Raw genomic sequence first — 12,556 nt, forward strand, 5'->3', positions numbered from 1 at the left:
CCTGTTGATTTTCGCTGCTGATGAGCTTCTGGATCTGCCTTCGTTGTCCCCATCCCCAGGGCCACTTTGCTGAACCAGACCAGCTCTTCTCTCCCTTAAAGCATGGTCAGGATGAGGAAGGGGGCCGGGGCTCCCACATCTGGCCTCTGCCCACAGCTTCCGTGACTTGCCCAGATGCACAGCTGGGTGCTTCCCACGCCTCTCTGCCCAAAGCATCCCAGCTGCAGGACAAAGGGGGCTTCGGACACCTCCGGCCTGGCACCACTGGTCCCTGCAGGCTGCTTTCTCACCACCCTGCTGCCCTCCCTTCTCTCCACACCAGCCACCTAGACGGTCTTAAAGTTCCTACAATGTCCCTAACTGTCTTGCCCTCTACACTCTTGCCTGCCTGACATCTAGACAACCTTCATGTCTTCACTTAAGTGTCATTTTCCCAAAGGACCCACCCCTCGCCACTACCCACCCCCGCGTAGATGCTGCCTTGGGCCCCACAGCCCCCCACTTCCCCTCATCGCCGTGACAGAAACACCGACGAGGCATTTAATCTGTGCCAGGTTCAGTTCTAAATGTTTCACACACATCAACTCATTTAACCCTCAGAACAGCTTTAAGAGGTAGGTATAATGATCATCCCCATGGGCACATGGGGACGAGGCACAGAGAGGTCAGGTAACTTGCCCAAGCTCTCAAGTGGGAGGGGCTGGAATCTGAACCCAGGCTACACGGCCCAGAGCTGGACACCGCAGCACTTCACACACTGAATTATAATCTTCTGTCCGGTTGTCTATCTTGCCTATCCCTGAGCTCTGCGAGGATAGACACCCTCTCTGGGTGGATCAGTATCTTATTCCAAGTGCCTACCACAGTGCCTGGCCCATAGTAGGGACACAATAGATTATATCATTGGGTAGATGGATACACAGAAGGATGGTTGAATAATGAGCATGGGTGATGCATGAAAGGATGATGGATGGATGTCTGACACAAGGAAATTTGACAACTGATGGGTGAATGATGGATGGATAATGAATAGATGATAGATGGGTGATAAATGGATGGATGAAGGATGGATGGATGGATGGATGGATGGATGTATAGATGGTTGGATAATGGATGGATGAGTGGATGATTGACGAATGATTGATGGATAGATGATGGATGGATGATGGATGACGGACAGGTGATGGATGGATGGATAAATGGATAATGGATTTACGGAGGAGTGAAAAAGAATATTCACACGACTGCTCACACATTCACCCCCTCCACACCAAGCTCTAGAAATCCTTCTGGGAAGGGATGGAGCCTCTCTCGGAGTCAGGAGTCCTGGTTTAAACTCCAACTCTGTCACTTGCTAGCTCTGATCTTGGGGGCAAGTTTCTTCATCTCTGTGATCCTAAGTTCCCTCATCTTTATAATAGGAATCTCTTTTCCTAGGCATCTAAGCCCGAGGATTTAATGTAAAGGTGGCTCTAGACACAGGGTAAAGTATCCCCATGGCGGTCGGGGTGACTTGGGGTCTGGGTGTAAGGGCTTCTCTCTTGTTACCCTACATTTCCTGTCTGCCTGGCACTCCCACCTCGCCCACCTTCTGGAATCCAAGGCAGCCGCCAGTCTGGCTCCATCCTGACCCCCAAACCCAGCCTGGCTTTCGGCTTCGTCCCTCCCACACTTCAGTGTCTGGCCCTGACCCCAGCACGCTCAGGGCTGTCTCACCTTCAGGTTCCTCGAGGACCCCGTAGGAGGGGGCCATAACGGGGCAGCCACAGCCAGAGAGCAACTGGCCTCCACACACAGCAAGAAAACAGGTTCAACAAGCATTTATTGAGCCCTGCTGTGTGCCTGCTGTGTGGCCCCCTGTGGTGTCAGTGCCACTGCCCCTCCATAGCTCTGCAAGGCTGGGCTCCTCCTGAACTTTCCAGCTGGCTCAGAGGTCCCCAGGCTTTCAGTGGCCGATGTCCAAGTTTTTCCTGGCATCCCAGCTGCCATCTGAGAGGGCTCCGCGTGTGATGGGGGCAAGAATCAGGAGTTGTTTTCCCAAAGTCGCTCCGGGTAGCCCTGTGTATTCCCACAGGCCACGCCAGCCCCATCGCCAGGACCCTGAGACCCAGGCAGCAGTGGACAGGGCAGGCCCGGTGTCTCCCACGCAGGCCGGCTGAGTTCAGGGCATCCAGGCCAGGTTTCCACAGCTGCCTGACCAGTGGTCTTGTGTCGGGGGCTGGTGCCAACGACAGCCTGAGGCCCGGGGGCAGATCGGGCCTCAGTCACACCCAGTGCCCGAGGACCCAGCACTGGCGATTCAGCTCTGGAGCCTCCTGTGCAGAGCTTCGGGGCCAGGAGTCTCCCACGTGTGGCTGGTGTCCTGCCAAGAGACAAGGTGGTCAGTGCCGACAGCTGCCTTCCTTCACCCACACCCCATCTGCCCACTGCCTCGCCAGCTCACTCCCACCCCCCACCTGCCCACACATCCATTACCCACTCCTACTTGGCAGGCCTTCCACCTACCTACCCTCCAGCACTCCTACCCACTCATCTACCAGCCCACAACCAGCTCGCGACCCACTGTCCCACTCACCGGCTCCCCATCCAGCTGCCTGCACACCCACCTTCCCATGCCACCCTACGCCCCATCTACCTACCAGTTCCCCAACTCCTAGACATACATCTGCCAGCATCTGCTGCATCCACGTAACACCCGCCAATATATCCACCATTCTACTCGCATATTCTTCCCACCCACAACCACCCACAGCCCTAAAACCCACTCATGCACCTGCCATCTGCCAGCACTCCAGCACACCCACCATCACGCCATCCGTACACCCACCAGCCCAGCTTCCCGCACGCACGCCCACCTGCGACAAACCACATACCCACCCTCCCACCCACCCTCCAACTCACTCGCCTTCTCATCTACTTCCCAAACTGCGGACATATCCGCTAACCCATCAAGTCCCCAACCCCCGTGCACACATCCACCAACCTTCCATCCTCCTGCCCCTACTCACCAACATACCCATCCAACAAACCACCACCTGCCCACACACTCACTCACCCACTCAGGCAATCGACCCACCCCCTTCCCATCTCCCCATTCCTTTCACCTACCTACACCCCTCAGTGAACCAACCAATCCCTCCCCTGCCCACTCATCTACTCACCCACCGGCCCGGGCATCCTGCAACCTACCTATCCACCTACCTATCCGCCCACCCCGTCAGGTTCCCCCAAGCTCCACTGTGTGCCTCCACGTGCTAAGGAGCTGTGGGAGGGTTAGGAGGACAAGTGTGGACGATCCTTGGGCCTTGATCCTTACTTGACCCCAGGGACAGTGAGTGCCTGCGAGGGTGTGCCCCAAGCTGACTCTGAGCAGCGCCCTGGGCCGAGGCAGTGGGCAGAGACTTCACGACTTCCCCACCACTGGCCGCTGCTCTTGGTGGCTGGGCACACTGCAGGGCTGGAGGGCTGGTCCTGACACAACACGCGCACCGTGCTCTCCTTGGTTCCTGAAGGCTCGCTCCCTGCCTTTGCACAAGCGCCTCCTTGGCATCTTTCTAACACACCAGAACCATTTCCATGTCCACCCAGTGACCAGCCTAAAATGTCCTTGTGCCTACTGTGAATCGAACGAACACTCCAAGCCTGACTCAAGTCTCTCTTCCCACGTGAAGCCCCCTGGCATCCTCTCCCCAGCCCTCGGGGTCTCCTCCACCTTGGAGCGCACACCTCAGTGGCTTCCCCAGCTTCACCCCAGGAGAGCGATGGCTCAACCCAGGCAGTGCGGTCCGCAGTGCACCGATGGAGGTGGACCAGAGAGGGGAGGCAAAGGGCGGGGAGACTGGCGTGGTGGGCACCAGCGGGCAAGGGAGGATTAACAGTGACCGAGCGCTCACGGCCAGTACACCCGCTACGTTCTCGGCTCACAAGCCTGGGAGGCAGCCACCCCCATCTCGCAGACAGCAGAACTGAGACTCGGCAGGGATAAGCCGCCACCTTAGGGTTCACAGTTGTAGAGGAGCTGGATCAAATCAATTTCTTCTTGATTCCAAACTTCCATGTTAAATTTGTTCCATGTTGTTTCTTTTCCTACTGAGCTCTAACAGATGCTCAGACATTCTAGTCATCCTTTAGGGTCAGACGGGCTCTTTAGAGCAAACCCCTTAAGGTGGGAATTCCTGCGGAAGCCAAGCTCCTGCTTGCATGCCCCCAAGGACAGACTGCTCATTACCCTTCCTGCACCCCCCAAGCAGCTCTGACTGTTGGGAGATTCCGCCTCATATCAAAGGCTGGATGGCAACAGGCAAAAATGAAGACGGTTGTGCCAATGGTGGGGACAGCGAGAGGCGTGTTTTTATTTTTCTTGCTCTGGCTTTTTTCTGTTTTTAATATTCTCTAATGATGGTTGGTGCTTTGCTAATTTTACTCTATTTTCTGAAGGGGTGAGAAACACTTGGCAAACATTCTGGAATCGTTTGCCCTCAGGAAAAACATTTGTTTCGGCCCCAGTCACTGAAACCGCTGCATTCTTTGGGGTGCTTGCTGCCAAGTTATAGGTGTTTGGATTTTTTTTTTCTTTAATCTAGAAGCAAATATTTAGTGCACAGAAAGGTACGATTATTTTTCTAAAGGAGTATTTAGAAGGGGTCGTAGCTGCTCATACTGTCACCAACAGGGAGAACTTTGGAGAGTTCATTGCAACGAAGACAAAATGATCACGTATTTTTAAGAAACAAGAAAGACCATGATCCCTATATTTCCTTGAGGTAAAATCTCGCTCTGTCCCCTGGGTCTGGAGGCCAAGTCACTAAGGACTGGGGGCCTCGTCCCCTCTCTTCTCCAGGGAGAGGCTTGGGGCTGAGAGCCATTTACGGTGGAGGTGGGGGGAGCTCTCTCTGTCCTCACCACACCTGAGGAGCCCCCGCCAGCCCACCGGGACCCCTCACACACTTCTCTCCTTCCTGTCCCTTTACTTTGGGGCCAGTCACCAACCAGAAAAAATATATACATATATGCCTTATGCTGTGGATTGCGGAATCCCACTTCAAAACACCTCCTGGGCCTAAGCAATGGGTGAAGGGGTGGAACAGGCGGAAGCAGCCATTCATCAGCCTGCTGATTGTTGCTGTGGGGAATGTGGGCTGAGAACTCCCAGAAAGTTCAGAGAAACCGAAAATTAGGATTTCAAAGTAAAATCTCCTGGCTTTTAAATGATGACAAACAACAAAGGTTTTTAAAGCCTTTTAAACCATCCGTGGGCCAAGTAGCATCCTTCAGGTCGTACTCAGCGCACTGGAAGTCATTTCTGACTTCTTCCTGTTTCCCAAAGACCGGGTCTTTGTTCCATGAGTTTCTTCTGGCTTCACATATTCTGGATCTTGGCCAGGGTGACCCTCCCCGCTGCTGTCTCTGGCTGTTGAGTCTCCCACCTCTCTTTTGAATGCCCCCTCCTCTGTGTCCCGTACCATGCTACACATCCCTCTGCCCTGTCCTTGTAACTTTGTGTCGCGGGGGGTCTCCCTAACTAACCTGGGGACTCACCACAGGCAGAGAGTGGGTCAGCTTCGTCCTGGCGCCCTTGGCCCCAGCAGCTGGGAGCATGGGGCGAGTCCCGAACTGACTTTACAAGTGAGGAAGGCATGCGGGAGGAGGATGGAGTGATTCCCGGGCTGGAGGGTAAGCTGCATCTGTCTTTCCTAGTCTGAGATTCTGTACACTACAGGAGGCTTTTTGTTCAGCCTCTCCTCCTCTGGGGGAAAATAAAAACTGGACTTGGAGTCTAAGAGTCAAAGGTTCAAATCTAGGCTCCCTCATTCACAAACTGTGTGAACTTTTTTTAAGCTGTGTGACTTTCGACAGGTAACTTCGCCTCTCTGAGACTGCAAGTAGATGTGAGTTACAAAGAAGTCGGTAGCCCTCCACCCCTGCATAGAAACCCTTCATTATCCAGTTTCAGATAGATGTAAAAATAAAATGCCAGAACTAGTGGAAGTTGGGATCAACTGCCTCCTCACGGATGGAGAAGCCAAGGTCCGCAGTGGGAAATGATTTGTCCAAGGCCCCCACTCAGAGGAGGGTTGGTAGCAAGTACTGTGTTTTAAATTCCCTTGAAACCTCCCGGGCTCAGAAGAGTACTCAGCACATGGGAGGTTTTCCCATGTGGTTTCTCCTCTCTTTTTTAATCCAAATATCAAAACGTGAACAAATTTAACATCAGTCTCTTCCAGTCCCGACTTCCCAATCCTTCAGTGAGAAATCACTGTCTCGAACTCTCTCCAAGGCACCAAGATCCCGGGGTGGGCAGGGGTCAGCTCTCAGCTCTGCTGAATTGAATGAATTTACATCCAAAATGGATCCACTCTGTTGGGGCCAGGGGGAGGGGGAGAGGGGGGAAGACTTCAAGACCAAGAATGCCAATGCAGATGGGGAAAACGGGGCTCTCAGAGGGGAGGTCAAGGTGCTCAGAAGCTGGTAGAGGAATTTGTGAGGGTGGACAGGCCTCGGGAGTGGGCAGGTGGCTGGCACTGCTGCTCTGGACCCCACAGCAGCCCCGCCTGGCACGAAAGAGCCACATCCTTTTACAAGAAAGTGCCTACGTGAGGTGCTGAAGGCCTCTCTCTCTCGGACTCGTGGCCCATCAAGGTCTGGCTGCCCAACCTTGAACCCTGCCCTCTAAAAGGAGCTGGGACGTGGGGAGTGATGGAGGAATGAATCAAGGCTAGCACTGGGCTTTGGAGACCTTTCAGCTGGTGACAACATCATCCCTCTTCTGCTGCCTAAAATGTCACAGCCTTGGCAAGGGCACCCTGACTGCCTCTCCACGTCGACCCCGCTCTGTAAATCTGTACCCCGAGGGGGCTCAGAGACGCCATTATATTTGGTAATATCCGTTTACTTGTTTCCTCCCAGCTTCTATTCTAGGCTGTGTGTAGCATGAGGACACAGACTGGCTCTGCTTCTATTCGTCTCTGGTCCCCAGCACCCTAGCAGGCGCAATGTTGACAGTATAGATGTGTTGAATGAATAAATGATGGGGGAGTTGGGAAGAAGAGCAAGTTTCTGTGGGATCCAAGTGGAGAGAAAGATTGGGTTTTCTGGTCTTCCTTGGGGAAAAGTTGTCTTAGGAGATCAAGTGGGGGCTCCATCTTTCTTGTCACTGGAGTCCATCTTTTGGGATCCCATGTTTCTGGGCTAAAACATTCTCTTCATCTCTTTCTCACACTTGAAATTGGGCTGAATCCACTTAACCCACCACCGGTCCCAGAGCCACTGATTTCTTCATTCCCTTATTAAACGTTTGTTGAGCGCCTGATGTGTGTCAGCCTTCGTACTGGGTGCTGGTCGACGGACGTGAGTGAGACACAGACCTGCCCCCTCTGGGTGTTCACAGTCTAGAGAGGGGCGCAGACCATATATGAAGAGATAACGGCAAACATGCCTTCCTAGGAGCCAGGAACCATTCACCGTTGCCTCGGGTTCATTGGCTCATTTAATCCTCAGAAACATGAGTTAGATGCCATTGTTATACCCTTTTTACGGATGAGGAAACCGAGGCCCAGAGAGGTTAAGTCATTTGCCAAAAGTCTCACTACTGCAATTTGAACCGAGGCAGCCTCCCTCCAAAGGCTGGGCCCGTGACCACCATAAAATTCGGCCTCATAGACCTAGACAGCGAAACAGGGAGACGGATGTGGCCGCCTCTGCCAGGGGTGGGGAGAGGCTGGTCGCCATTCCCAGACATTTACGCCAGACCCCGAAAACACTTGCGAGGCTCAGGATTCCACTAGTAGGGTTTGTTTTTCACCAGAGGGAGGAAGGGAACAGGTCACTTCAGGCAGAAGGAACAGGGTGTGAAATAGGTTGTTGGCAGGTAAATGAGGTTTTCAGAAGGTGTGAAAAAGCTGGCAGCGTTGGTGGTTGGGGGAAAGGAAGAAGCTCTGGAAAGCGGGGTACACAGAGCTGGTAGGGTGAGGAGTGAAGGGGGTGCAGCTGCGAAAGCTGCTGGGGGTAAAAGGCCCAGCAGGCCCCCTGGGGGTTCGCCTGTCCCTGGGGGCTCCGCATCACCGTTAGACTTACTTGATGCAGATCCCTGGCCCGCCCCACACCAAGGCATTGGAGGAGCATGGCCTCGGGCAGACACAGGCATAAGAAGAGCAAGGGCGCGGCTTTGGTTTGCAGTTGCCCGATTTGTGACCCAGGACAAATAGCTTTGTTTCTGGGAACCCAAAGAGCCTCGCCTGTAAAACAGAAATACTCCTCAGAGCAAACACCACGTGAGGACTCAGTGAACTAAGTCAGTCACTGGAAAGGTACTAGTGACTAAGTGTTAGGCACTGGGGCTGCCACACGAATGTGGCAACAAGGTCCCTGTCCTTAAGATATTTCCATTCTAGTGGAGAGAGAGTGAGCAAAGAAGGACTGAGCTGGCAAGAGAAGCCCTCTGCAGGAATGTGCGAGAGGGGCTGGCCCAGCGCCTGGCACCCACAAGGATGCCACCATAGGCGGTTGTGGAGCTCAGACGGGTGCGGGAGACGGGATCAAGTTTGTGTCTTAGGAGGATGGGTTGGCGGGGAACTGGCCCTGGAAGCAGCAGTTTTGTCCCTTGGTTAAGCTATTCAGAGGCTGCTGAATAGCTTAACCAAGGGACAAAATGCAGACTCTCTCTTGGCAGCAGCTTCAGAGGGACAGGTATTGGCCCAGGGCCGAGTACCGCTCAGAATTTGGTCGGTGGAGCAGCAGCAGAAGCAGCATCACTGGGAACTTGTTAGAAATGCAGAATCCCAGGCCCTGCCCAGCCTCCTGAGTCAGAAACTCGGGGATGGGCCCAGCTGGCGGCATTTTAAGGAGCCCCTAGGTGATTCTGATGCTGACATTGGCTTGGCTCTCTCAACCCCAGTGCCAGGGTCTCAGATGTCCCCAAGCTGTAAGCCCATCTGTGTATCCAGCAAGGTGGCATTGATACTTATTTCGGAAATATTGTCTGTTTCCATTTTAATAAAGGAAGCAGTCTCGAGCAGGACTATATTGGATTTGATTTTGATCTAATAAAAGTGCCAAGTTGCTCTGGGCCCAGAAAAGTCTTCCTTGCAAATCCCTCTGCTATTCTGAGGGCAGCAGCAGCAGAAACCTGTCTAGACGGAGCTCCCAGAAGCTACCACTGTACCCAGCGAATGACAGCCGCTCTCCCAGCCTAGCCTTACAGACACACCTGGCAAAATCAAAAGCTTGTCTTGGGCATTGAACTTGACAGCTGCAATCAGCCTCAAACCCCAGTTGCCCCTGAAAGGAAGATGCAGACACCTGGACCATAAGGCAGCCTCGTCTCCATCAAATGTCACATCTGATGTGCTTCAGAGCTAGCTGGTGGCACTGCAAAGCCCCAAAGGCTGATTTCAAAGCAAACTCTTTCCTCAGGAAAAAGAAGTCATGGCAGAATCCATATCACAGTAGCCCAAGAAAAAAAATAGCAATTTTGGAGCAGTTAAGGTAACCAGAACTTCATGTAACTGTTTATGTAAAAGTGGCTACTCAAGTGGGAAACAGTGGAAGAAAATCGGAGGTTTAGAGCCAGCAATTGAGCACCTACTGTGTGCCATGCACTGTTCTAGGCTCTCGGGACACAGATGCGAACCAAATAAGATAGGGTGCCCGTTTTCATGGAACCTAGTGAAGAGAGGCAACAAAACAAAAATCCAGTACATAAATATAACAGACAATTTTAGAGAGGGGCAGACACTATGAAAAACCAAACAAGGTGATGTGAGGGCAGCTGGGGAAGCTGGTGTAGCTCAGCGGACGCTTCTCTGAGGAAGCGGCCTCTGGCTGAGACTTAAAGATGAGACGAAGCCAGCCGTGCAAAGGTTTAGAGGGAGAGCATTCCAGGCACAGAGAACAGCAAGTGCAAAGGCCCCGTAAAGGGGATGTTTTGTATGTTCAAGAAAGAGAAAGGCCAGGGCGGCTGGAGCAGAATGAGGGAGGGGAGAGTGAGAGGAGACGAGGTCGGGGTTTTAGGGAGCAAGAGCGGAATGGCCTCGTTTCCCGGTGAGGAAGATCTACGCACCGAGCTGAGTTGTCTCCCCCAGTGGACCAGAGAGCTCAGCAGAGTCAGTTTGCCTTTTAGCTCTTTCCCAGGGCTGCAGAAGCCATCGCATGAGATGGCTGTGAAGTACTTAGCAGAGACCTGCACACAGCAAGCGTTTACTAACGTGGGCTCCCTGGCATTCCTCTTCCCCAGTCCCTTGTGCCCGAAAGTCAGCCCACCACAAAATCTGAGCATCTGCTTAGTGAGGAAATATTGCAAAACTCGTCCAGGCATTTCCAAAATATTTTCTTGGCCAAAAACCCACTAGCAGCTAAGAGGCTACATTCTGGAGATGGCGTCGTTTCCCTGGACGGTCTGATCAGGCTGCTTTTCCAGCCCATGAGCGCCGTGAGGATCACGTCCACGTGTGGCTGGGCCCAGAATCTTCACATGCTGCCCAGGGCCGGCAGATGGGGAGTGCCCAGCACGAGGAGCCACTGACCGACATGCAGGAGCCCATGCTGGTGGCTCAGGGTTTGGGCTCTGGAGCCCGGGAAGCTGGGTGCAAATCTCAGCTTTGCCACTTCCTGGCGCAGCCATAACCTCCCTGGTCCTCCCTTTCCCTGTCTGTAAAACGGAGCTGTCCCTAGGATTAAATGAGTGGATACATGTGAATTTCTCAGAACATACCCGAGGCTGAGATATTATCATCAGACTTGGTGGGACTGAGTTCTTGTTGGTTATTTTCATCAACAAGGCCAGGTAATATCATTACAGCTACGGCATTCTACCAGGCTGGATCACCCCTGGCTAAGTGCCCTGCCCCACCCCTCCCTCTCCTGTACCCCACCCTTACCCTGAGCCTGCATTGACCCGGGTGTAGCTCTGGCCACACCGTACAGTGGTAGCTTGGGTCCAGGATCACACCTTCTTCATCTCCACGTTCCGGAACCCAGCATGGGGCCCCACTCAGGGAAGCATCTCAAGTAAAGATTTGTTGAATAAGTGGATGAATAAGTGACTTTCATGTGGCCACAGAAGCAGCCCACCTCAGGATAACTAAAGCGGCCAGAGCGCCTACGCTGGCGTTCCAGCCCGTTCAGGCGACTCCTCCCTCGGCTCTGACAGCAGATGGGGTCTTTTTCTTCCTCGTTCATTTAACTCTGAGTCCCCAGAGCCTCCATTGGCCCCCTGGGAAAGACAGCCATCCCTGCCAGCTCAGCTACCTGATGAAAGGCACACCTGGCAGAGGCACTGTGGGATTTGAGCTTCTTTTTTATTTTCCAGAAGCTGGGATTGGGAAACCTCTGGGGGCAGCAGGAGGCTCTCTGCAGCCCCTCCCCGCTGCCGCCCTCCAAAGCTTCTGTCTGTGGTCCAGGGAGTTGGGACCTCATTGCTTCTCCAGCCCTCCCCGTCCCACGCATTCTCCCTGGGCGATCTCGGCTGCCCCTTGGCTTCAATTATCTCCGTTCCCAACTCTACACTCTCCTTGTATTTGATGTAGACAAAGCGCATCCTGCTGCACAAACTTGTCCTCCCCCTGGCAGCCCAGGAGCACGCTGCTGACCTCCAGCTGCATCACGGTTTCCTCTGCCCCCTCCCCAAGGGGGTTTGTGCACCCACCCCACCCTAGCAGCCCGCAAACAATGACTGAGAGTTACTGTTATGTCCGGGGTGGGGTGGGAGTGGGGTAGGGGGTGGTGACTCAGTGTATGTGCTCTGCACTGGCTGCCAGAGTCCGCCGGACTATGTGACTTTCACTACCACCTGCCTTTCCCTGCTTAGTCCCATCCCTTGCTCCTCCTTGGGTTTTCTGGGATCACCCAAAGAAGCTACTTGCTGTTGAATCCTTATCTCAGGATCTGCTTCTTGGGGAACCCAAACTAAGACATTGACAATTCTTCCAGCAAAGAGCTCTTGCAACCGCCCCCTTTCATCTCCATTGCCACAGATGAGGCCACCATTGTCTCTCTCGTGGATGACAGCAACAGCACCTAAGCTGGTGTGCTGGCCTCTTGTTTTGCTTCCCTCTGATCCTTTTTGTGCATTGCAGATGGAGGGATGGAGGGATGGAGGGATGGAGGGATGGGAGAATGGATGGATGAATGGATGGATGGGGGGTGGATATCATTATGGATATAAACACATCAATGAATATATATAGGCATGTAGATACAGATGTAGCTATAGATACAGGTAAATAATTTGGCTATGTTTCTTCCCTGCTCAAAATGCCCTGGGCTCCCCGCTTCGCAGCCACCCCCTTCTGATGGCTGCCCCTGTCCCCTCCCACTCCCCATTGCTCTCCAGCCATGCCGGCCCCCAGTCCCGGCTGTTCCTGCTTCGGGGTCTTCGCACTTGCAGCCCCTCTGCCTGGAAGGCTATTTGTTTGGCTGACTTCTCACCCTTTAGGTGCCAGCTCCAGTGACCCCTCAGAGAGGTGGCTCTAAAGGGACCTCCTCTGCTTTCCCTTTACCATCACCTGTTCCCTCCTTAGCACCTGACGGGTTTGTTTCTGAGTTCACTCCTTACTTGATT

General features: G+C 53.5%; 1 protein-coding gene across 1 annotated transcript in view; it reads right to left on the reverse strand.

The window, feature by feature from the left end:
- Positions 1–2,264: 2,264 nt before the first annotated feature.
- Positions 2,265–12,556, reverse strand: part of GSG1L (GSG1 like) — a 70,655-nt gene continuing 60,363 nt past the window's right edge. The window contains exon 5 of the mRNA XM_006914050.1: positions 2,265–2,362. Coding sequence (XP_006914112.1) covers positions 2,265–2,362 — 98 coding nt within the window. The remainder of the gene's footprint in view (positions 2,363–12,556) is intronic.

The sequence above is a fragment of the Pteropus alecto genome, unplaced genomic scaffold (genome assembly GCF_000325575.1).
Source record: "Pteropus alecto unplaced genomic scaffold, ASM32557v1 scaffold44, whole genome shotgun sequence".
NCBI classification, from domain to species: domain Eukaryota; kingdom Metazoa; phylum Chordata; class Mammalia; order Chiroptera; family Pteropodidae; genus Pteropus; species Pteropus alecto.